This window comes from Peromyscus californicus, unplaced genomic scaffold (assembly GCF_007827085.1).
Source record: "Peromyscus californicus insignis strain IS unplaced genomic scaffold, ASM782708v3 Scaffold_7__1_contigs__length_154581171, whole genome shotgun sequence".
NCBI lineage: Eukaryota > Metazoa > Chordata > Mammalia > Rodentia > Cricetidae > Peromyscus > Peromyscus californicus.
In genome coordinates this window covers 22,288,312-22,315,565 of record NW_026294595.1, presented here as the reverse complement: position 1 = coordinate 22,315,565, position 27,254 = coordinate 22,288,312, and the positions used below count along the sequence as shown (strand labels likewise).

The 27,254-nt window shown below is 37.7% G+C and overlaps 1 protein-coding gene across 1 annotated transcript in view; it reads right to left on the bottom strand.

The window, feature by feature from the left end:
* Arhgap15 (Rho GTPase activating protein 15) overlaps positions 1 to 27,254 on the bottom strand; it is a 597,450-nt gene that overhangs the window by 214,860 nt on the left and 355,336 nt on the right. Inside the window, exon 10 of the mRNA XM_052725640.1 lies at positions 12,142 to 12,240. Coding sequence (XP_052581600.1) covers positions 12,142 to 12,240 — 99 coding nt within the window. The remainder of the gene's footprint in view (positions 1 to 12,141; positions 12,241 to 27,254) is intronic.

Here is a 27,254-nt window from a genome sequence, read left to right as displayed (position 1 = left end):
GTCCATGGTTTATATGACAGTATCCACATTCTGAAGATTGACTCTTTGCTTGAAACTTACAAGATATTTGCCAGGTTTTTAGTGAAGGTGAAGATAGTCTATGGAGTACTTGGCAATAATCAGTGTAAGCTTGGCTCACACACATCTCAGACAGAAGTAACATTATGTCTGATATATAATGGAAGATTAATAACTGCCATTCTTTTTCCTTCATATAAATATCCTATGTTAATATGACCCTATCTTTAAAGTCTAATGATATGATTCTCTGAACATAAATTTCAATACCTTAAATAAGTAAGACCCCTTTCTCTGTTCAGTCTCCATTTCCCAGACTACTAAATCTACAAGTCATATATTCTTTTGCATGTTGAATACACCTGAAGAAAATCTCCTGCTTCTTCTTATGTATGTAAGATTATATATATATATATATATATATATATATATATATATATATATATATATATATATATATAATGATTTCACTTAATTACAAGGGTTAACTTGGATTCATCAAATTAAGGTCTAAAAAAAATATGTCACAGTAAATTCTAGAAAAAAAGCCCACTGAAGAGAATTAAAAGCCTGTGTGATCCAAATGCATGTGTCTAGATATAGCTTTGTATTTATCTTGGGTGTTAAATATTATCAAATATTAATAATTTGTATTTTATTATATAAATATTTTTTACAGTTGAGTTGATGCCTTTAAGCTTTCAAACTAAGCTGTAAACATGTTTTCATATATCCATAAATATATCTTTAGCCATAAGTCCTTATTGAGAGTAATAAAGCTACTTATAGGATAGAGAGCTTGTGCATGTGTATGAGCATGTACACAGACTCCAGTTCAGGTAATGTGCCCAAGTGTGAGAAAGCCGTTGCTTCAGGGCAATAGCAAGCCAGCTCAGCTCCCTGCTGCACTGCCTACTCTTCACCATGGCTCTTTGCTGTATCCTTAGCTTTCTCCTCCTACAGTGAGGGAACGTTGCTTTGGACTATTTTATTGCCAATACGTTTTTTACTTTGTATGATAAAATGAAGCAAGGGACTGGTTTCATTAGAAGGAGAGGTAAACAGAACATTAATTAAATTTGCTGATGATACTAAATTGGGAGGAACTGTGGACATCTGTGAGGACAAAAGAATCATACAAATGGACTTAAGGAGTTTAGAAATACGAGCAGGAAATAATAAAATGAGATTCAGTCTTAAATAATGCAGGCTAATACATTTGGGAAAAGATAATCAGAAACATGGCTATTCAGTAGATGTTCGAGGCCTGGAAAGTGGCAATGGTTGAAATAGACCTAGGGGGTGATAATAGGAAAAATTATGCACAAACTTACAGGGAAGTAGTCACTCTGCCTAGGGGTTTAGATACAAAAAGGCATCGTGCTCTTCTTAGGACACCGGTATGTTCACAAGCATCAAATATCAATTTTGCTTTAGTCTTTAAATCACTCAGGTCTGTAGGACAATTTAATACCCTTCACTGGGAGTATTGTTTTTCTCTGTTAAAAATGATAAAGTTTGTTTGGTCTAAGACCTATGTTGGACGTTAGAGTCACTATTTAATTTCTGTCATTTTCTACCATGAGCTGTTGCTAATATAGCCGTCAATATATTGGCAATTGTTGACATTGTAGAAAACACAACCCCTACTTTCCCTTTATACATAGCTTCCCTACCTCTGATTAGTATGATTGCACATAGTGCTTAGAGTCACTGTGTTTTTTAAGTCAGTGAATCTCTAGTTCACATGATATGATTCTCTGAGGATGGATGTGTGGCAGGAATTTTGGATAATATCCACCTCTTCATCCACTTAATCATCCACTGTGAAATGAGCCCCTTTCTCCTATGACTATGAAATGCTAACTAGAGCAAAGATGACCATAAAGCCAACAAAATGGCTATGCTCAAGACTCATGCTCTAGATGGAAAAATACAGTGAAAAAAGCTATTACAATCTCAGGCAATTGGGGATATGTTAGGAAAAGCAAAATTGTTCTTAGCAAGCTGAATGAAAGCCCTCCTGATATATTCAGGTGGCCACAGAGGAGGTTGGGGAATGAGTTAGATCATTTTGTGTGGAGAAGGTTACTCTTGTGTTGTTCACAAGACAATAAATATGAATATGGCAAGTGGGCAGTTTGGAGGAGATTTTCTAGGGAAAGGAAATAGCATATGGAATAAATAGAGGTCTTTGGAAGCAAGGGCTTTGCTGGAATTCCTAGAACACAGGAAGCAGTTTATAAGGATTTGGAGATGGACAGCAGGCAGGGATCATGTGATTATCCTTTCAACAGAGAAAATCACTGTGGAGTTTTGTTTATCCTGGTGAGGAAGAAGAACCATTCAAGAGCTCTAAGAAGGAATAACATAATACTATCCCCAGTTAAGAAGAATTATTTTGACAGTTTTGAGAAGACTTGCCTGAGAAGGAAAGAGAAAAGAGACAATGGCTTAATTAGGATATTTGCCTCAAGAATGACAGAGGCCATATGAAAGGTACAGAAAGCACAGAGCAGAACCACGTTCTTCCCAGTACAAACACAGTAAGAAAATAGATCATGAGTTTAATGGATAATGCTGTGTATGATGAGAGACAAAATGTTAATGTCCAGTATTTTTCTTTCTAGAGCAGCAGGGCAAATAAAATATGACACCACAGATGGAGTTAAGAACTAAAAGAGAGGAGTACATGTTTGAAAATGACAACTCCAGGCTGAAAAAGTGGAGTTTGAGATGCTACAAGAGTTGTTTCTGGGCTGTTGACCTGAGGGGAAATCATAATTTGAAGAGTTACTCACATATGGGAACTCCACTGCCTATCAATGATGACAGGATTCCTGATGACAGGAATCAGTAAAACTTGTACCTGGGATTGCATTGGGAGACCAATAGCATGAAATGCCAGAGTCAAAGAGATGAATCCAGAGGAAGTGTATATTTCTTATCCTAACACACTCTAGGTCAAACAAGGCATTCCAATATTAGGCTATGCCATTTTAAAGGCAGAGCCAAATGCCCACCCACAAAACAGAAGACCTGACACCACTAATTACAACACCATCTATTAGGTATTCCATGGCTTTGCAGGTAACTCAAGAGTTAATTCACTCCAAACTGCCAAAATTCAAAACAGAATTAGAAAAGAACATTTTTAATTATACAAAGACATTCCAAATTTTAATGACATAGGTGTTTTCAGAGTTTAGATTTTGTCCTGGATGAAGTACATATGGAGAAAATGAAGTCCATCTCAGAATTTAGGATATTGACATCCCCCCTTCATTAGCCTCATGGTGATATTTCTGTATTGAGCATGTATTTCTTTTCTAAAAAGATTTATTTTATGTGTATATGTGTGTGCCTGCAAATACATGTGTACTGCATGTGTGCAGGTACCCTTGGAGTCAAGGGTGTTGAATCCTCTGGAACTGGAGTTGCAAGTGTATGTGAGCTACCTGATGTTGGTATTGGGAAGTTAACCTGGGTCCTCATCAAGAGCAGCAAATGCTTTTAACTTCTGAGTCTTCTCCCTGGACTCTGATCATATATTGCTTATTTCAAGTTGGCAATCTCTTTTAACTAAAGAAAAATTTCATTAAATAAAGATTTCCTGAGAGGTATATGGAAAATAAACACTACATCAGAGGGAGGTTAACTAATACAGAACAGCACTAACATTGTTTTCTGTCTTAAATAAGAGAAAAAGATACAGAACTCAACATCCTATGTGGTTATAGAAATTGAGTCTATGCCTGACCATCATCAGGCATGCCAGTTGTAAGTCATAGTAATCATTCAATTATCTGATTAAAAACAGTAGGTTAGTGGTGATAAAACAATGCCTGATGAGACATTACTTTCTCTAATGAAAATGAGTAGGGAATGGATAGTCTAGTGGTTGCTGGATTGTTCGCTTAAATAGAATATCCCCAAATTGAAGAATATAAAATCTTTAAGGCAACTTAATTTCAACTGCCTGATATAGCTGGATCCTAATGGAAGGATGGTACCCCACTGAATAATGTTACATATTCTGCAAGTGGTCCTACTTAAATATTTTTTAAAAAAAAACAAGCTACAAATCACACTACCTCCTTACATATCACGAAGCTGCTTTCATCCAGCAACTGTTGACCATGATTTATTTTTTACTTTGACCGTCAAAGCAAAGTTGAGTTCAGTTCATCCAGACCATTTCCTGGGAGCCCTCCATTGTCAGGCACCATGTGAGAAGTCCATGAACTTATGAAGGAACACACAGCGCACTGAAGTGGGTATGCAAATAGCTTTCTACTATATGTTACACTATTACCCCAACACTTGGACATTCAAGTGTTTTTTCTTTTTTCTTAAAATGAGCATGTTTTTTGAAAATGGGTCTATCATCTCCAGTAACCTCAAGAGCTCTCCCAACATTATCATTTAAAGAGCTATTTTGGTTTCGTGTAGTTTGTTTTTCTTCTCAAAGTGCCTTGCCCTTGATTTTTTTTCCTGCTTGATTGTTTTTCTTTTTCTGAACTGAAAATAGGAAGTGGTCTGAGGAGTATAAAATTAGGCAAAAAGATTAAACTAGAAAATAAGAGATTATTTTTAACCCAAGGAAAAATATTACTAACTCTGTAGACTGTTAAACTATAAAATAACTTTCCAATTAATTTAAAGAACTCAAGGAATCATTGAGACATTAATCTTTCAAGGAGACAGGAAAATTATGACAAAGTACAGCACTAAAGGAAAATACATGATGCTCAGTCCTACAGGCTGGTGCAACAATGTACCTAGAATACGTATTTGGCTTGCTGTATGTGTGTAGAATGATGTTCATGTTGCACATACTTACTTTGCAAATAGAAAAGGGGGGACTGGAAACACCATCTTTTCCTACTAACTTTAAAGGGAGCATTAGACATTAAGGAACTCAAAAGGTTATAAATTTTAGTGTTATTCACCACTTCCCAGACCAGCTTAAGTCTTAATTTTAATGTGTTAAGCCCAAGGATTGTCTATCTAAATATAATCTGTATATTCTTGTTCTATCAGAAACAAAAGTGTTTTGCCCAAAGCATAGTCACAATGTTGTGGGAGTTTTCATAATTTTTTTTAAATCAGTCAGTTTTCATTATGTAACAGGAATTAAAAAATAAAAAATATAGGGTCATTTTGTTTTGATTACCAAGGCAACAAATATCTGAAAATTTTTGACTGTCTTATAATTTTTTTTTGTTCCTGATTATTGAAAATCCAAAAGCTTTCCAAACAAATACAATTTCTTTTTCAAATTTTGTAAACATTTGTTTCCAAGCTAAAACATCCTGCCAATTCTCAGCTAGATTATTTTTAATGGCTGAACTATTAACATCTGAATATAGGTCCTTAATAATAGAAACTTACAGACCAAGAATTTACTTTATAAAATGACACCACTATAAGACATTTTGGAGTATTGCATTTTGTTATGCTGACTCTATTTAAGCCTTCCATCCATAATAAAAGTCTAATTGTGCAGGGTCTTAATTTTGGCTTAAAACCAAGTGACTCCAGCGGAAAGAATTTTAAAATCCTAAATTCCAGAATGGGGATTAAGAGTTGTGGTAAGTGTTGGAAATTAGACCCAGGCTTTATCTGAGAAAAGACACTGTTCTTTTGCAGTCTGGATCCAAAAGTGTGGGAATATCCGCAGTCGATGTGATGTGAGCAGAGCCCCACCGCTGTGTTCCTCAGCTAGCCTCGCTGGTGACTGAACTGCACGTCCACTCCTGTGTTGACTTCTGTTACGCTCAAGCTCTTTTTGATAACAAGACTGTTGTATGTTGCTAAGTGGAGATAAACCTAATTAAATGCCACTAATAAGTACAGCAAACCAATTAATAACAACTTTGTATGCAGAATTTGTGATGATTCAAGAATACTGCTTATTGCAAGATTTAACTTTCCATCATTTTAAAGCAAGAATAAATTTCTCTGGGACAGAAAAACAAGTTTTGCGTAACTGCTGGAAATGGCAAAACCCCATGCTCCCCGCTTACAGAATTCATAGACCTACCCTTTTTGCCCACATTTGCTTTCTTCTTTGCGAAACCTACTCCCACCCCAATTCTCCACCTTGCCATCTCTGATTTCTCTCGGTTGTCTTTTCTGGTTTCTCTTTTATACTCTTGCTGGCTGTTTCCTGTTTACTTTGTTTGAAATTGTCTTCCCTCCTATCCCTCAATGTGGCTTTCTTACAGACACAGAGGCCCCAGCATGACTACCCCAAAGAGCCAACTCCAACTTGGATCTAGCACAACAGTACTGCTGTCAGGAAGGTGGCATTAAAACAAAAAACAAAACAAAACAAAACACCAAGAGAAAAAAAAGAAAAAAAAAAACGGTCTTAATTTTAACTCAGAAAGAAAAACTAATTTGCAGCGTACTCTCAAGAGCTTCATTCAAGGATCGTGTGCACTGAAAGTGTATGTGGACACCCAGCTCTAGACATAAAAGTGAGAAAAACAAAACAAAACAAACAACGACAAACACCAGCATAGCTCACTCCCTTAGGAACATTTTTTTTTTCTTGTCAAATCCACAAATATTCTCTAGAGAAAAAGAAAAATTGCTTATCTTGTTCTCTAGATTTTCGTTTTAAGCATGTAATTTTTATCAGTTTGTTTTGTTTTTATTACTTTTTTTTTCACTCATTGCTTATAAAACCAGGAAGCAGAGGTCTCCCTGGAAGAGGATAGAATCATAAAAGTTTTCAAGACTCTCATCAGAAACTAAACAGTACAAATTGCACATTCTTTGTAGACGGATCAGCCTTTAGTGCGTGCCTGGATCCAGCTCTCCTAGATTACTCCAAAGTGGGAAAGAATGAACAGTATAAAGTTAGAGGGCTGGGAGCAGACTTGTCTAGTTATGGCTGCACAATCTGCACTTTAGGGGCCTAGATTTCAAGCAATGGGAAATAGCAATGTGAAGTTTTATTTTTATACCAAAGTACTCAGTTGGATCTCAATGGACTGAAGGGCTCACTGAATGAAGTTACAGAATATTAACAAGGATAAGCTTCATGTAGCTCAGCAGAATACCTAAAAATCATCATTCCTGTCACTTATCCAATAATTTCTTGTACATACATACTCTACCTAATAGTCACAGCAATATATTTATAGCAAATGCTCATATATTTGTTTTTATTCCATGCTGTGAACTTTTCTGCATCATAGAAGTGCACTCATGTTTCTCACGGTAACATGGTACTAGCAAATATGACCATATAAAAATTCATGTAGTTAAGGTGTCTGTCTCTCAAATTTCACATAATCACAAGGAATTAAAAAAAAACAGTTAAGGTATAATAATAATTTTAGCCATTATTTTTTCAACTTGCTACAATCTACCCTAAGATAACTAATTGTTCAAAGTAAACATTCCACTCAGACCACAAAAGGAATCCATTATACAAACATATAATTCACAGTCATTTTTAGTGGGTTGTAAACAGTTTGGAATGAGTATAAAATGGGACAAAAATCAAAGTGAGCATTTTGAAATGAAAAAGTGTTTGCTACAAAAGGTCAGTCCCTTTGCTTGGCAAACTATGTAGAAAAGCCTGGGAAAATGCTGATCACACAAGCAATGAGGGGATTTTGGAGCCAACAGCCTCCTTGTTTCTTTAAACAGACATCGGAACCTATAACTGGATCCTGTCAAACAAACGACAGCAAAAAAATATAACAGCTGCCATGAAGTCAAGTTGAGAGATAAAGTTTTTGAGGCTAAGGACCTTCTCAGAAGTGGACTAAAGGTCTTTCTTAAATCTCTAAGCAATGTTATGGATCCCAGGGTATCTTCTGGGCACTCAGTCAAGTATGTAACTTGTGTTTCAATTCCTGTCATAGCATTTTTGTGTTTGAGAAAAGAAAAAAAAAACACAGAAAGGGCAAGCTTCTTGTTGATCAGCAATTGCTGAAGCATTCTGAAAGCTTTCTTGTATCTCAAATCATCACGTGTGGAAGACATGGGATCACGTACACCACATGCGCGCGCACGTGCACACACACATGCACACACACAGACACACACTCATGTACACATGTATATATACACACACACACATGCACACACACAGACACACACTCATGTACACATGTATACACACACACACACACACACACACACACACACACACACACACACACACAGTGAGTTAGGGCTGCTGAGATAGCTCATAGGGTAAGGGTGTACCACTAAGCCAGACCACTTGAGTTTGATCCCTGGGAACCATGTGACAGAAGGAGAGAACCAACTCCTGAAAGTTGTCTTCTCATTTCCACACTCATGTTGTGACATATGCACTCAGGAACACAAAGACACTAACACATGCACTGAACACATTTTTTTTTAAAAATTGTAGTAACAAGCACATAATGAAAAATAATTATTTTAAGTGCATGTTTCAGTAGTGTCAAGTATATTCAGGATGCTGTATTACAGATCTCTTGGTATCCTCTTAACATGCTATTCTTATGGGGCACAGTACAAGAAATGGCAATCTTAAAGGAGAATGAGTTATTACAGCATATTATGGATAGTGAATGCCAACTCCGTTTATATTAATTTGAGAATTCAACTGTATTCCCTTACACTCAAAAATTGTACTTGATATGCAAAGACATATTTAGGGTAGAATTATGTTCATTAATTTAGTAAACTCTATCTCTCTATAAAAGAAGTCTCTGGCAAGGTCTATGTTTGGTTTTCCATTTAAAGCATGTCTTTCCAGGTATCACATATGGCTGGCTTGTTCTACTGTGACCACACAAGGGGTCAAGATAATAGCTCTGCAAATAAAACAAAATTAAAATTTTCCTGGTCATAGAGGAGGTCAAAGCACACAAGCATGGGTTTATGATTCAGGATCTGATCTATCATTTTAAGGCACACATCTTTGTTTGATTTTCAGTTTTCGTAATGGTTTTTCTATCTTCTTATACCTGTTCTTTCCTCCCAAAGCACTTATTACAGCTTGTGCATTGTCCAGTTTTTTAGTGTCTCTTTCTTCTACAATTTTAGTTTATAACATAAAGAACAATATACATCTAGTGACTTCTTCTTCATTCATCAACATCCAATGTGTCTTTCAAGAAGAAACCCAAGTTGAGATGTTCACTGGTCAATTTGGGTACCCACAGAGAGTCTCCAACGATGAAAGTGAGGCAAAGAGAAGGAGATGCAGTCTGAAAATCAATGTGATTCTTCAAAGCAGAGCATATTTAGGGCGGGAAAGGCAATGGCAGAAGTGACTGTGCTCCAAATGGCTGGAGAGGACTATAGGGTCTGGTGGTCAAGAGTGCAGTGAATCGAACTGAGTCAAGGAAATGTACCACATAAGTCACTTGCCAGTTGTTTTACAAGGCTTACTTCACCATTTTCTTCTAAGTTATACACGAAAAATGTCAAAAATTTAAATGTAACGAATGCCATTTAGCTGAAGGTGAATGATGAACACGCTTCATGCTAGTCACTAGGTAGAACTTCCTGGGAGACCTCGAAAGCCAAGCATGGTTCTGTCAGATTCAGGCAACAAGAAACCTGAGAGGCTAGCTGAATCAATGCTGAGTCTATCTGCCCTATCATGCTTCATTTTATAATAAATATATAACAAACACTTAAAAATACTGCTTGATTTGTATAGATGCCTTAAAAAAAAAAAAGAAAATAATCACAGAGGGCAAATGAGGAAAAATCCGAATCCTTTTTCTAACAGCCGGTGTGCCCATGTTATGATCCCAGAGGCCATTTCCCCAGGATTGGGGAGTGAACACAGCTTTCATTAAATGGGCTTTTCCTAGAAGGGACCCATAAGCATTTCCCATGACTGTGCAGTTGAGCTTCTTGGCTGGAGGAGCATCTGGCCATTAGAAGGAGCACTCCAGATATGCTGAGTCCCAGCCATGTCGAGAGACTTGGCACCTTCCTCTGCTACTTCCTAGTACCAACCCTGCATCAAATGTCATCAGAAGCCTGCATAAATATTGGACTTAGGTTCACATAAATTATTTCTGTCCTGAGGTACAATATGCCAAAATTTAGTAAAAACAACACTTTGAGTAAACAGAATTGGTGTATAATTGTAAGGATATTAATCCAACAAAATGATCATAGAAAAATACAATCAAAAGTACACACTTGTAAATCTTGCAATGATGTGAGACGTTTATCTTGTGCCTTTGAGTTTTTATTGAACATTTCCATGGAGTTCCTTTAAGCTAACACTGCCAAAGTGCTTTGAATTTTCAGTTGCTTTACTGAATTATAAAATGTCTTTGAGTTTCATTAGAATGCTCTGGAATTATTTTAATAATCATATGTGCGATTAGCAGCTGTTTAGTGCTGGATCTACAAATTCATTTTGAGAGTAAACATTGGGACAATAAAATATAATGTTGTCATGATTGCTCCTGTCAGCAGAAACACCATCTTACTTTATTAAAAATCACCATGAAAATGCCGTGCACAGATACAATTCCTATTTATAGACACTTTCTATTCTATGATAGTATGGTATCTGTACACTGCAAGGCTACATCAAGCAGGGTATTTCTTTTTGCCTTAGGTAGACTCACAAATCAGGAGATATAAGCTATTCTTTCCATGTGCATACATCTTACTATGTATGGCTTCCCCCGATGGCCTATTTGGATTTTTGATATAATAATGTACTCTGTATTTAAAAGTGAATGAAGATTTCTTGGAAATGATGATAATTTAACTATTGAAAATAATAACAATATTCTTAGGGATCCATTTTGGCTTTAAGTATTTTTAGATAATATGTATTCCTAAGATAGGTACCTATAAATTAAATGAAATTGCAACATGCACTAAAAACATATTTCTCTCCAAATTCCAATCAACTTCCTTCCTAATCGACACTTCTCTAGGTGCTTATTCAACAGTAAATGTTTCCTGCTCTCTGTCCCCTCAACTCTTCTCCCAGAAGTGTCAATGTGCTTTTTCCCACAGACACTCTCTTTATCTGTGTCCCTGCCCAGCCCTTCCCGTCTTGTTATTCTCTCATTCCCTACTGATATGGGAATAATAGGATCCCAAGGCTGTCCTTACCGTATAATTAAAGTATGAATTTCTAGGAGTTAGAAATTGCATGCCGTTTTTATTATGCTTCTATAATAAAGCCAGGTAACACTGAGAGAATTAAAATGGCCTTTTCTGAGCAGAGGATTTGAAGGTTTTTTTTCTTTCCTTTGGTTGTATTGTTTTAGGAGAATAGGTGTTGAAAATAATGGAGAGAGGGTCACCCATTGCTTTTCTCTGCAAGCACCTCTATGTTTCACATGATATATATCCCCCTAGATCCTGGAAGTATGTTGTAAACTTGTAACAGATGGTGATGAAGCTTCACATTTTTATTTAATACATTTTTTTTTAAGATTCTGCATTTACAGTGTGTGTCTTCCAGGAAAAATGACCTTGAATGAATGAAGTCATAGTTCGAAGGAAAAACACTCCACAGATAAACTAGCATAGAAATGATGAGTCAATTGGGGTTTGTTTTGTTCTCTTCAGTGAGATGAAATAATTTCAGATGAAAAACAGAATGTTGAAACAGACGAGTCAAAGGTCATCTTAACACTGGAGGTGTATCTGCTAATTGTTCCGGGAAACCCAGTTAGCTATAATCTGTACGGAACAGAACCATGTGGAAGATGGTGTATCACTATCTGCGGGTAGAAACGCTGTTTACTTCACTCGGGTAATGCTGGGGGCTTACCAAAATTGTTCTGGCACATCCAACAGCATGAATGTTAGAGGGTTCTAACACTGTGAGTGCTGATATTTTATGAATGTTTTATCACTGGCTTGGAAACAAGAAGTTTGCAATTGATTCAACAGTATGTCAGACAGACAAAATATTAAAAAAAAAGAACATTAGTGAGAATTGCTAATGTCCCCATTGTAAAAACAAACTGAAGTTAATAAGAAACTTGATCCTCTTAACCGATTAACAAAAGTCAAGTTTTAATTGCGTGGCTTCCCAGAGAAATGAAGTGGCGCGGCGAACTTGAGCCCTAGCTGTTCAGAGGACTCAGTGATGTTGCATATTTAGTTACCCACCTCTTTTTTCAACAGCTTCAATGCATTGCTTTACAAACCACGGAACTGTGGAATGTTCTCGTTCACACACTGTGTGCAGATGAGAGCCAAAAGTTTGATCTGCAAATGAAACAAAGATGAGTTTCATTAAAATCCAAGTCTGCGTTGTTCTTTAATTTGATTCTGCTTCCATAGCCAATACTGAGATCTTCATCTTGCATAGGAATTGATTTTTGCTTTAATTTCAAAGTGTCTGTGGCGGATGTATAAAGACTGTGTGTCCCTTTATGGAATAGAATCCTGATCTCAGTGTAAGAAAACTGACATGGTCATTGATTAGGCACTGGGGAGGAGTGTCTAAGAGTGTTTGGAATCCTGCTTCTTTTAGAAGTTTATCTGCAGTTACCAAGAACACAGTTTGGTCATTATATTTAAGGCATTCATTCTGTAGAGGGTATTTGATGAGGCAGGTAGTAGCAAGGGAAGTAAGTGCTGTAAAGTAAATCTCTTAGTGTTTCTTCTGCCTTGAACACTCACTCTTGCCAGATTTAAGTATCACCTTGGCGACAAGTCTCAGCTCAGAGCTTCCCTGTGTTAGCATGGCCTCTCCATGGAAATAGACTCTCTCAACAATGCTTCCCTGAGTTGTTCAACAGATGCTGTAGGCAACAGAGCCTGTGGTCAAAATGGCTCGGCAACGTCAAATTAGCCCAAGTTAAACAGAGTTTAAGACATGTATTTAAGCGATTTAAAGTGTTTCTATTTGCTAGAGCCATGACATATATGAGTTTCTATAAGAGGGTGGAAGGGATAATATTCCTCAGACTCGTTTTGTTAATATCTCTTTGTTTTAGAGGACATCTCTCTGAAGTAAAGCTGCTGAAAATGGGGGTGTGGGACCCCAGCCTTTTCCTCTCATTTATAATAAGACAGATGATTCCTCCAAAAGCATTTCTGCATTTATGATTAATGGAATTGTGCCTTGGACCTAAACTTTCTTCTGGAGGTTTATTTATTGAAAGCTCTATTCCCCTGATGGGGGTACTATTGAAAAATGATTGGATCAGGAGGGCTCTGATGAGTTCATTAACAGATACATAATTGGATGGAGTCACTGGGAGGTGTGGCAGCTAGACACTGGAGCCTGGTTGGAGGAAGTAGGTCATGGGGGCATGATTTTGGAAGGTACATCTCTTCCCTGGATCCTCATTTCCCTCTTTCCCTCTTTACTGTCATGCCGTGAGCAGTAGGCTCTGTGACGCGCCCCCATGGCCATGCCACACATTTCCCTTGCCACAAGGCATGGTCAGCCCAAAGCACTGAATCTTTTTTAATCTGCACTGGATCCATAAGCTAAAAGAACATTTTCCTTCCGTAATTGACATTCCCAGGTATTGTTTTCCATGGCAAAAAAAAAAAAAGTTACTAATACAGTGTATCTTTCCACTAGCACAGCCCGAATCATCAGTGTCTGAATCATCTGTGTTATTATTTGTAGTTGCTGGTGCTTATTTCCACAGTAGGCACTCATAGACTGTCTTTTAAAAACAATTATAAAGTGTGCACTGTATAAAATGTGGCCCTTAATACTAAGTGTACACAGACTTCAGCGGTATTAAGTCCATTCCCAATATTGCGGAACCATTGCATTACTCACTTCAAGAACTTGTTTCAGTAGCAATGATGTTTAGTACTAACAACCAAACTAGTGCATGCTGAGGCCAAGGGCGTCCTATTTTGATCAGAGTGAAGACTGGTCCCCCTGTGACGTCTCATGCTGTACCTGATCTGTCCTCCACTAGCTGCTTTCCTTTCAGGCCTCTCTATCTCCATGGAAACCGGCCTTGTTGTCTGAGTGTCTGTTTCTAATCCCTTACAAATACTTTGTCCCTGGGGTTGTGTTCTCATTATCCCCTCTGGGTGGAACTCTGATGCTCTAGTCTTTGATCAGGTGTTATCTTCTTACTGTAGTCTTTTCCAGCCACCTCTCAAAGATTGTGGCCACTCAACTCCATTTTCTATACCAGTATCTCTTCTTTATCTGGGGATGGGGCTTATCTCCACTGGAGATGTTAGACCTGTGTTGACTGTTTAGCTTGTTTAGCTTGCTTAGAGTTCAAATCCAGAAGGGTCAAAATAACACATTTACTATGGATCTCCAAGACCCAGACAATGCTTGGCACATAATGGAAGTTCACTAAACATATTTTGAATTGTCAGTGGAGATACTGTAGAAAAAAATATATATAGAAATGTGGAGAAAATATATAATAGTGCATAACAGAATGCTAAGTGCCAAAGTATTTTGATAATGAAGAAACTGAGATTTCAAGGAAGTTGGATTTTCATCTGCTCCTTAGGAAACTGTACTAGTGTGTGCTGGTAACAACAACATGGAGGGAATCGAGTAAGGTTAATGCACTATTAATAACACACCATGAGCCGGGCGGTGGTGGCGCACGCCTTTAATCCCAGCACTCGGGAGGCAGAGCCAGGTGGATCTCTGTGAGTTCGAGGCCAGCCTGGGCTACCAAGTGAGTCCCAGGAAAAGGCGCAAAGCTACACAGAGAAACCCTGTCTCGAAAAACCAAAAAAAAAAAAAAAAAAAAAAACACACCATGATGTAGAAATACGTGTGTTTATACAAGAGACAGGAAGAAGATAAACTCAAAACCCAGATAGTATAAAGAAATGGCAAACAATTGGATCTGCTTTGAACACTTGATGAAGTAGCAGAGATTTGTTCCAAACGGTGAGCATCCCTATAATAAAGGGTGACATAAATATTATCTATGAAAAATTACCCAGGACTTCAGACCAAACATTTTAGGATGGCCAGAGGTCATAGTCAGGAAACATTACTACAACATGTAAACCTGTTAGTAGACTTCATTATTTAAGTCTGTTGCACAAATGTTGATGGACTCTTCTATCTGCACAGCAGCAAAGTAGGCACTTTAAGTTGTAAAATGATACTGGGAGTTTTCTAATATTGTAAGGTTGATACAGCAAGTGTCATAAGAGGTATTGAGTGGGAAGACTGATGCCCTTATATATATATATATATATATATATATATATATATATATATATATATGTGTGTGTGTGTGTGTGTGTGTGTGTGTGTGTGTGTGTGTGTGTGTGTGTGTGTGTGTGTGTCTTTCCATGCCTTCTGGAGAGGGAGAGAGACAGAAACAGAATTATTTTGGATGGAAGTCATTCAAGGAGTAGATACAGTCATGAAATGAGAAACTATACAACAGAAAAAAGAAAGCATCTTCAACAAATGGTGCTGGTATAACTGGATGTCAACATGTAGAAGACTGCAAATAGATCCATATCTGTCACTGTGCACAAAACTTAAGTCCAAGTGGATCAAAGACCTCAACATAAATCCAGTTACTCTGAACCTGATAGAAGAGAAAGTAGGAAGTAGTCTTGAACGCATTGGCACCAGAGATCACTTCATAAATATAACACCAGTAGCAGAGACACTGAGAGAAACAATTAATAAATGAGAACTCTTGAAACTGAGAAGCTTTTATAGAGCAAAGGATACAGTCAACAAGGCAAAGCAACAGCCTACAGAATGGGAAAATATCTTCACCAACCCCACATCTGACAGAGGGCTGATATCCAGAACATATAAAGAACTCAAGAAATTAGATAGCAAAATACCCAACAATCCAATTAAAAAATGGGCTATAGAGCTAAACAGAGAATTCTTAACAGAAGAAACTCAAATGGCTGAAAGACATTTAGGGAATTGCTCAACATCCTTAGTCATCAGGGAAATGCAAATCAAAACGACTATGAGATACCATCTTACACCTGTCAGAATGGCTAAGATCAAAAACACTGCAGACAGCTTATGTTGGAGAGGATGTGGAGCAAGGGGAACACTCCTCCACCATTGGTGGGAATGCAAACTTGTACAGCCACTTTGAAAATCAAGATGGCACTTTCTTAGAAAATTGGGAATCATCCTCTCTCAAGACCAAGCTATACAACTCTTGGGCATATACCCAAGGTATGATCAATCATACCAAAAGTACACATGCTTCAACTATGTTAAATTTCCAATAGAGCTTTGTTTTGTTTCCTTTTAATCCATTCAAGTTATCTGGGAAAGACAATCATGATCGTCTATCCTATAGTACAATAATCTGAGACTCTCCCACATGATTATTATGATGTCACGTACTCCTCATCCTCTAAATGCATCCTGTGTAAGAAACTGACACACATGAAAAGGAGAACAAGTGATCATGAAGTATGCTGTGTAAAGGTGCATTGTGAGAGTATATGGGAAAGGTGAAGACCAGCCTTACCTATGGACAACTTTCCAGAGAAGAGGCAATCCTCAGGTATAATCAGGACTTGAGTAGAAAGCCAAGAGAGGAACACAAAGGCATTTGGAGAGATGGAGGACACAAAATGCCAACACTTGGGAGAAAGACAGTATGACCAAAGTGACTCATTTGGGAAAAAAATCATGGCTTATTGAAATTTTGATGAATTGTGCTTAAAAAGGAGATGAAGATTGTATTATGCAGTGTCTTATATTTTTGTCAGCTAGGTTCAGTTATTTGACAAATAATAGTGATCTCCTGTAAATAAGTCTTTCCTTTGTAAGTTCCTTTCTTGTTTTTAGAATTCACTCAGGCTGGCAAATGGCTCAACAGGTAATGGTACTTGCTGCCAATTGACCTAAGTAAAGTCCCTCTGATCCATGTGGTGAAAGAAGACAACTGCTCCTGAAAATTGTCCTCTGACCTCTACACAATAGAAATGGCATGCAGACACCTACGCTCATATGTATTCATGTGAATACAAAACCAATCAAAATAAATGTAATAGAATTCATAAGACATAACCCAAGAATGATCTCCATCGAAGTCTACATTCCTGCATCTCTGAATGATGGGATGGTCTGGACAAGTTACAGAAAAGTGATTTTGCTTTTTTCCCCTGTGAAAAGATTGTGGAGAAGGAGACACTTTCTTTTCCTTATTTCCACTTGGAATACCACCTTGTGACAATCCATGGACAACTGGACCAACTGGAGCATTTCTGTCACTATGAGATAAGCTTGAGAACAAAGGCTAACTTGCTTCAAAAAGAAAGCAATGGAACATGTTATATACCAACTGTGAAACACTTTTCTAGATTTCTTACATGCCATTGTTTTAGACAGAACTTCTATTACTTCAGCCAAAAGTATCCTAACCAATATGGAGTAACATTAGCAGGCTACTTTTTGATTTAAGTATGTATTATAACCATAGATCTGCATGAGAAAGTCTGTTTGGTGGTTTGTAAAGAGCATGGGGGCACGGAGAAGGGTGGATGATTAGACACAAGGGTCTTAGTTAAATAGGCAATGCATATTCAGGAAGGATGTTGTGAATACCAAGTCAGGATAAGGGTGTAAATTTCTTTTTGTTCATAGTTTTCATGGTTTTGGAGGTAGGGTGTGGATTTATACCCCCTACCAGGTAACCATAAGGTTCTATTCATTAGTGTCAACAGCATTTATTTCTCTCTGTTTTTTGATACTGGGCTTGACCTGCCGTTGGCTTTGCATGGTGGGGTGTGAACAGCAATGTATCAGGTGAGTTCCAGACCAAGGCCTGAGAGAACACTGGAGGCTTCTACCCACCTTGTCACTTCTGTGTTGTTGCTCACAGGACATCTTCTCTAGAAAGCTACTGTCCTGTCCTCCTGGGCTCAGGATAAACATGTGTGGCCAGAACTGAAGTCAATGTTTAGAAGTCCAAGCAGACTGTATATTAAAGCACTCCTATCAAGCCGGGCCTGTTCTAGGTCACATATATTATACCCCCATTGTAGAACCATTATATTGTATGCTGCAAATTTTTGTTTGTTATTCAGCAATATCTCACTGATTCAACTTCAACTGGAGGTCAGGTGTATAGTAAAATGTGGTTTAACCTGGGCTATCAGATGTAAAGGGAAAGCAGTGGCAGAACATGAAAACAGACTGGGGAGAAAATGACAAAAACAACATCAAAAACAAAATCCATGAAATTTGCCACAAATAAGGAAGTGTATGTTCAGTTTTAGTTCAGTAAATGGAGAGGCCCCAAATTAAGTTGTTTGTACCTTAACATTTATATTTGTTATGCCTTACAAAATATTATGACATTTCTTATTCTGTTTCCAGTTCTACTCAACTTAATTCAGTAAATATCACCGAACACCTAGCATATGCTGAGTAGTGTACAGAATGTAAATTTAATTATTCATTCATTCATTCATTCATTCATTCATTCATTCATTCATTCATTCCGTAACTATATATTACATGCCAGATAGAAGCCAGGCTGGGACTGTCTATAGCATAATGTATACTTCCTACAAGACATTCACAGTAGTTACAACAAAATGTAATTTATGCTGTCATAGTGAACACTTATGGTTATTTACTATGTACTTACACTAAGCCAGGCCTGGTTCATACAGATGTTACATGACAGTCTGACAAATACATTCTAAGTTGAAAATCTCTTATGTTAGGCTTTCTATCCCAGGTGGTGAGCCCTTGTCATGTGCACACATGAACAAAACTAACCATACTCAGTCAGTTAAGCATATATACATATATTTATATGTATATTTACTACAACTATATGTATATACTTCTTTATTAATTACTTTTCTATTGCTATGATAAAACACCATGAACAAGGCAATTTATAGAGGAAAGAATTTTATTTGGGCTTAAGTTCCAGAGGGTTCAAGTCCACGATGGCATGGACAGCTTGGTAACACATCACAGACAAGCAATAAGACATAGAGTAAGGCATGGTGGCTGGAAGCAGGAAGATGGGAGCTCACATCTTGAATCTCAAGAATAAAGCTGAGACAGCACCTGAAAATGGCAAGAGAATCTAATCTCTCAAAGGCCACGTCCAGTGACACACTTACTGCAGCAAGTCTCCATCTCCCTAAAGTTCCCTAAACAATGCCACCATCAAGTGAGCCAATGGGAGGCATCTTCATTCAAACCACCACTAGTAATAATAACAATTTAAAAGAGATCACCAACTTGGGTGGGTTGGGTAGGAAGAGGGAAGAATGGGGGTGATGTAGTAGCAATGCTCATATATGAAATTTCAAAAAAAATCTATTAAAAATTAAAAACGGAAATATCTCATGTTAAAGAGTGTGTTTCATGAACTCCTAAACTACAATGCTTGCCCACACAGTTCTTTGTGAAGTGCCATTTGCTTCAATGCTTGTGTGCTGCCTGGGCACCATGACTTGAGGTTGTTGCTCAGCACTGTAAGAGACTGTTGAATTACCCAGACCAGGAACATATCAAAGTCTATGATTTGAGTAGTTTCCACTGACTGTAAATTGCTTTTCTCTATTATAAAGCTGAAAATGTATGGTGAACTATTACAACTTGGGGTCCATTTGTATATTCTACATATTTAACCCACTGATCAATCTTTGTTGTGTTGATAGCAGACACTATTGTGTACTAATTTTACAGCAAAGAAAATGGAATCAAAGATACTGAATTGTTGTTCATGGTCACAAAGAATTAGGCTCTGAACAGCAAAAGATGAGATGAACCAGAAGGGAATGAGATTCATGACCCAGTGGTTATGGGAAGCAGATAGAGGCTGTAACTAAGTCCATCAGACAATGATAGCCTCTGGCTTTCCATTTTTCAGTGGGGAGAGCATGAGAGGTTGGAGAATAGACATAGGAACCTGAAAGTGAAGTTAAGGGTTTCAGATGCAGCAGAATGGTGATGGAGATGAATATGACAAGCTATCTTTGGATTTTAACAACTTCTATGACATGGGTGATTGTGAAGAGAGTGGTCTTAGGAGAAAAATAACACTGAAAATCATATGGTTATGAACAAGTTTTCTAAAAAGATGAGGAAAAGATGAATTAACTAGACAAGGATATAGGACGGGGATATAGGACATGGTGTCTGGCTTGGGGTAGATAGGAGAAAAATCAACTGCAGGGTATTTTTGATTGCTGAGTGGGCGAGGAGGATATCCCATAGAAAATCTGTCTTTCTACCATTGCCAATAATGCCCTAGGAAGTAAAACAAAACAACTCCCCCAAACCTAAATATTGTAAATTTCACTGAAGCATTTGAGTTCAGTAGTTATTAGCAAAGGTAATATTTTTCATATTGCTTCAATCCTCCCTTAAGATTTGCTGTCTTTACTGAAGTATATGGTGGCTCTGGAGTAAAGGACTGCAGCTCCTACATGATCCAACAAGGTCCAAGGCTGTCCTAGGGATCAAACTGGGGCCTCCTTCAAGAAATTTCAAATCCAGGTGCAGAGAGATTGAAGACGTAGTTTCTACAGATTTGAACTGTGAGGTTGCCTAAATTTAGACATTGAGGACTACACAATCTCTTCTGAGCTGGTTGTATGAGATGAATGGGTGAACAGAGCAACTCTACTTTGCAGAAATTGGTGAATGGAACAGATTCAACTAAGCTCATTGCAAAAGTCTGCCCCAGCAACTACGTCCATTCCATGGCACTCAGATTTCCCAACTCCTAAATCACATAGATTCCGTCCTACCCTTTCTTGATGACATTCCTTCAAGATGTTTTCTGTGTGTTACTATTATAAATGTGTCTACAGCATGGACATAGCACTTCCCATGGGACTACAAGTAAGAAAGTACAATTACAATATGAAGGGCCAAGATCGACAAAATAGGTCAGGATCCACTCTTCCAGAGGGTTCTAGTCAGGAAGTACATTGTATACATCAATTCTTTCTGTGAAGACACACAGGAGAATTAGAGCAAAAGTGAAGAAAAGCCCTGAATATAGAATCTGAAACTATACAACATTTTGTGCTCCTGGGTCCAGCCCCCACTCAATCCATATCCCTGAACCGGTCAGTTAAGTAATCAGAAAAATTTCATTCTTACCTATGTGGGTTGTACAAGTTTTTATGAATTACAAACTGGAAAAATCTTCAGCAGGACATTAGCCTTCAACATAAATAATGAATATTCATCTCAGAGGGTTGATGAAACAACTTTGCAAAGTGAGAAATCTTATCAAAGAAAGGATATCCTAGAGATTGACTTAAAATGATATTATCACATTTCAGGATGGATTTAGAATTGCCTCCCATCTTCAGATATGATCAAGTGCAGAGTTTGACATACCAAGGAGGACCTTCATGTTACTGGAAAGCGTCTGACTTTCTGTCTTAAAATAGTGTAGACAAGGACGAGGAAAAGAGAAGAAATTTTGTTTTCTCCGCAAGCTTACATGACCAGCTTTGCCTCTAACCTCCATGGTTGTTGTCTGGCACACCATTAAGAATTATTTCTGCCTTTCTTCTCCTTACGGATATTTAAAAATGGGAGGCTTCCCAGAACCCCAAGTTCCTAACTCCCCACCTACATTCCCATCTGTGGGCTCACTGCTAATCTTTTCTTCCTGTCTTAACAATTTTTTGTTTTGTATTTAGAAAGGGCCTCTTGCCTGAGGTGCCAATATTTTTGGAATCCTCTGCAAACGTCTCTGGCCTTGGCAAGTGTGATCATTCTATCTCCACCCTACTGCTGCAGCATTTATACCAAGGGTGTCAGGCAACACATTGTTTGGAGAAAATCCATTTTCTGTGATTTTTCATTGAAAGCATCTTTTGGTGAGAAAAATAAATAGACCTTCCACATGACTGCACTTATAAATCATGTTTTTTATATAATGAATTAGAGTTTAACTAGAGAATGGTGGATTTTAATCTTTCACCTCTCAAACTTTTGACCGATTTAGTTAGTTCATCAGCATAACCAGGTTAAGTCTCCCAGACTACAAATTAGCTTCATTCTCTCTCCTTACTACTGTAATTTTTTTTTGAGAAATTACAGAAAGAACACCCAGTAATGGGATCTTTGTCAGTTAGATTCCAAATGAATCAAAACTATGAGGAGAACTACTCAATACATGCAGTTAAATGTTCAAATAATGTGACAGTGTTACCATTATTTACCTAGAAGACAGTCTCAACACATTTTCAAAATGATGTTCTGTTTTCAGGAGGGTAAGTCACCACAGCAGAGGATGACACACTGTGAGGAATCGAGAGGGAGACAGAAAGCCAGACTGCTCAGCTCAGAAGCGAAGCAGATGATGACCCTGGAAATGAGGTGTATTTATAGAGGTGATCAGCTGGCAGCAATTGAGAAACACACAACACTGTGGTTTATATTAAGAAAATGGATGTTATCTAAAAGGTTGAGGAGTAGAGATAGAAGGAACAGAAAGAACATAGTCTAGGGACTAGACTTAGAGATGCTTTGAGACCAAAATGCTCAAGAGATCATGAAACATGAAGCTAGAGAAATACCATGTTTATACACCAGCACCAACACTAGTCTGAGTATAGGGACTTCAAATTATTAATTACATTAGTTTCAGTAAACGACACTTCAGTGACTGAAATCATGCAATAAAATATGTACAAGGAAATAAAACATGCAGCCCTCTTTGCTTTTATAGGTCACATTCACTCTGAATTTTTCTCCCACCAAAATGCCACATACAGGCAGATAATTTTCAATATGCTGTTATAAAGGAGATGTAGGGGATAATGGAAATTGCAAATAATATTCTTGTCATGTAATTTCAGTAGTTTAAGTAAATTTTTATTTTAATTTTCTTCATTTTGAGATTATAGTATAATTACCACATTACGTCCTTTCTTTTTCTCCCTCCAAACCTTCCCATGTACCTCTCCTTGCTATTTTTTAAATTCATGGCCTCCTTTTAAATTGTTATTACATGCAGAGATGTATGTGCATATTCCTATATCTTTCTAAATATAGCCTACTAAGTCTGTATAATATTCCTTGTATGTGTGTTTTTAGGGCTGACCATTTGGTACTGAATAACCGATTGGTGTGCTCTTCCCTGGAGAACATTATTCCTCCCATTCTCAGAACTACTTAGTTGCCTATAGTTCTTCATGTATTGGTGAGTCTCTGTGGATTTTACCCAGGGCACTTTGGCATGTCTATTGGTGACATCATTGTTAAGCTCACACTTAGGAAGTCATTGTTCATTTTGTAATCTGTCTTCCAGCTCAGTTCTTACAACTGTCTCATATTGTTCTCTTCAAACACAATATGAAATGTTAACACAGCACTCAGAACTGTCTCCGAACTTTCCTGAGACTGCGTGAAGAGGTGGGAGATTTGAGTGAACGCTTGAGTGGAGTTTATGTCTGTGTGGAACACAGACGTCTGTCTAGTGCTGAAAGATGGTTGTACTATCCTATATCTCCTCAGTGCTTCAGAAAATGCTTAAGTTTCTAATGAATCTCCATAGCTTTGATTAAAAGTATAAGCTACTGCCTTTTGGTTTATAAATGTAAAACACTGGGCTGATTTTCTACTGAACCTGTAACATAGAGTAAATCTTTTATTGCCTTTCGACTTTTTGACATAAGAGGCAAATAGAAGAAAAAAAAATGAATGCTTTCAACTTTTAAGTATTTTAGGTTGTAAATAAGTAGGCATTTCCAAAGGTTATGTATGCCACCTGCTCCCACTTGTTCATTGATGTTCTTTTTACTTCATTAAACCTAAGAGTTCTACAGTGTGTGGTAGAGAATAACAACGTTCCATATGGGAAGACTGACCTGGACGTTTGACCACAAAATTCAGAGATCTCCAGTCTGGTATATAGGCTGAGAGATTACATTTGAGGATGGACAGCTGGCTGGAGTGGCAGTAGCTTTGACTACAGCAGAGCAAGGGTGAGTTTCAGAGAAAGCTAGCTGTCACCCAGATGGAACTGCAGTGTTCTTCCCTGGGCTATCCATGCTTGTCTTCCCCTTTTAGGCTTCCAGCAGTGTCTACTTCCCACAGATCCATGGTGGGTACACTTGTATGATCTCCCTGTTTATTTAAACTTGCACAGAATTAGAACCCAACTGTGCTTTTCTCTGATTGGTGAAATGAGCCCTTCCAAGAGAGAGTCAGCAGCTAGGAGGAAATTTGTATCTTTAACCCTCCAACCCAATGGCACAGTAAGCATGGGATTCTGTGTTTGTTTTCTTTAGACAGCAACTTTGTCTTACACTTTCTCCTTCTTCTTGCACAAAATAGTTCCCCCTCCAGGCACACACCCTAGAGCACAACAGCAGAGGGACATGGTGCACTTTCACGAGAAACTTTTTTTTTGGTACAATGTATCATTTCATCCACTCAACATATCCATTCAAGATAATCTTTTTTTCAAAGTCTCTTGGGTTGGAATAGTGAAAAGGCTCCATCATTCCACAGCTTATGTACGTAAGTGGAGAAAGGGAAACACAGACACATTAATACATAACATGAAGTCAGAAATAGATAAAGACAGAGTTGATGGTATAGCCAGGGAAGACATCTTTAAGGCAACACCATTTGAGAGGCTTGAGCAACATAAACACACAGAGAAACAGAAAGCACACAAACGGCTGAAGAAAGCTGTGAGGTTAGAGGGCTGGGTGGCTGGAGTAGGGTGACCAGAGAGCTGGGCAGTGCTGATGGAATTGAGAAGAGAGTCTGGAGGCCAAAGCAGGTAGAAACAGACGGGTCACAGGAGGACACTAAACATAACTTTAAATAGGGTTTTATGCTAAGGAATTAGAGATTGCTTGGGGGGGAGGGGTGACATGGTGTGATTTACATCTCTAAATGATCCTCTGGAGCAATTGCTGTGTAGTGACTAAATTTAAGAGGGTCAGGCAGAGAAGCACAGAGGCCAAGCAAGGGGCTGGTGAAATATTCTCAAGACAGAAGATGGTACTTGGATAAGAATGGTAATAACGGAAGTGACTAAAAGTGGTTTAATTTAGAATATATTTTTAGGCAGGATTTGCTGATGGAAGTGAAAGAGACAAAGTTAGAGTGGAGGGTGACTCCAGCTGGCACATGGCTGTGGTATTTCCTGAAATAGAGAACACGTGGGAGCCAGGGAATCAAGGGTTGCTCCGGATAAATTTGAGATGTCTACCAAGCACCCAAGAAGATGTCAAATAGACATTTCAATATGCAAGTCTGGAGTGTGAGGCTGACGTTTTAAGTTTGGAGAATATCAACCTATAGATGGAATTAGAAGTCACAGGGATGGAATAAGTTTGAACAGTGTCCAATAGTTGGAGAATAAGAAGAATAGAGAAAAGAAAGCCAAGAAACAAGGATGAGGAGAACAGCTAGGGCCACCAAAGAGGTGCTCACAGACCCAAGTTTGATCATGAAGAAATAGGAACCTGTAAACAAACACGACTCTAAGCCCAGGAATCCATATCTAGCCTCATTGTTTCTTAGTCTCATTCCAGGTAATAACTTCCCATGAGGGACAGAGATGAATAAGATGTTGTCTAAATTCACAACTCATAGTCTAAATGGAGGATATTAGAACATGACATAATAGCTTGGGGGACAGAATTGGGAACTAATGGGAAGGAGGAAGACAAGGGTAGTTTCATGGTGTTGGAGACATTCAGCTGAAAGTGTAAAAGAGAATCAGAGTTTATTAAGTTAAGTGAAAACATAACATTCCAGGTAAAAGGAACTTTGCATAGCAGGACAAGGTAAGTGCAGCCTCTTCGTCTTATTTTTATATGTATGCACTACATGATTATACTTATGCATTGGGTGCCATCAGTCACCGAATCAATACATTAATGTATGCAAGATAAAACTGAGTAAGAGGATATTTTATAAAAATAAGTGATTTAAATCTAAAGACAGTGACATGATCAGTTGACCTTGGAGGAAATAAATCTTAGTTCAGTTCTTGAGTTTTAGATGACTAATATGGACAGGTATTTGTTCAACAATAGTGTTTACTAGCAGAGGGAGTTGACAATGTTTTGTGCATTTTATTTGCCTGGCATTACTTCATTAGAAGTATAGGGAGGGTCAACAAAAGAGAGAACATTATTTATAAAATTCAAGTATGTCAAATTTTGCTAGCTTCTCAATATTTATTTACAAACTCTATACATTTTCAATAGAAAACTATTCATGAAATTCACTTACTCAATCACAAAACTTAGACTAACTCATCTAAAGGTGAAACTATCATCAAGTATGATATTCTTTAACTTAGGAAGGCCTACTTTACAGTGGGATGGACACTACTATGAAAAAATATTTTTATTTTTGTTTGACTTGCAAGTATGAGGAAAGAATCTCATGCATAAAATTTAGGGTAATTAAGTGAACTAATCCTAAATGATTTAATTTATCTTTTAAAGCCAACTAATAGAGACTAAAGATGAAAACACCATTCAGTAATTAAGAATTGAAAGATTCTTTTGGGGTAGAGAAAGCACAGAAATTTTAACTCCAGAATTAAGCAAAATCTAGGTAATGAAGACAGTATTTTCTCTAATATCAGCATAGATTTGTTAGAATCCCAAGTGGTAAAGACTTCAATTTATTTGCATGAATGCAGAGTTCAATAAGAAAAGACTCATATTCAGTAGGAGTAAAACTGCTTAATGATTTCAAATATTGCTTGTAATGTATTAATATAACAGGTTTGAATATCTATAATGGAGTCTCTTTCATTTGGTTCTTAAGGGTGTTCTTCAAGCCACTAATGCTGAGCGCTAGGTATGTGCTGAAGTACCTAAGAAGAAGGCACTTTAGGTTAAAAGCACTTTCTCTCTCAGCCTCGGGTTAAAAGCTATTTCAGGATTCTGTTAAAGGCATTCTTTCGTCCTCAGCTTCAGCTTAGAAGTGGCTTTGATGAGAAGTGCTTTGAGGCAGGTAAAGGATTTTATAATAAACCATATTAAGAGCCTGAGAGTCATATGGTTCTGTGGAACACTAGGGGTGTGTGTAAGCTGTGCTTAGGGATTCCCATTCTCTGTAGGTTGTTCGAAGCAATGTGGCTCACTGGTTATTCTGTATAAAGAAACAGAAAACCAGTTCCAGCAATGTAATTGGAGAGAAGGGATTATGAGCCCAATTTAGAAGGCCATGATGCACACATTTCTCAAAACAAGTTGTCTTTTTTGGGTTTCTAGTCAAATACTGTGTTTTTCTCACTTTTCTTTTTCCTGCAGCTCTTAGTGCAGAAAGGGACAATTCAAAGGCATTTCCA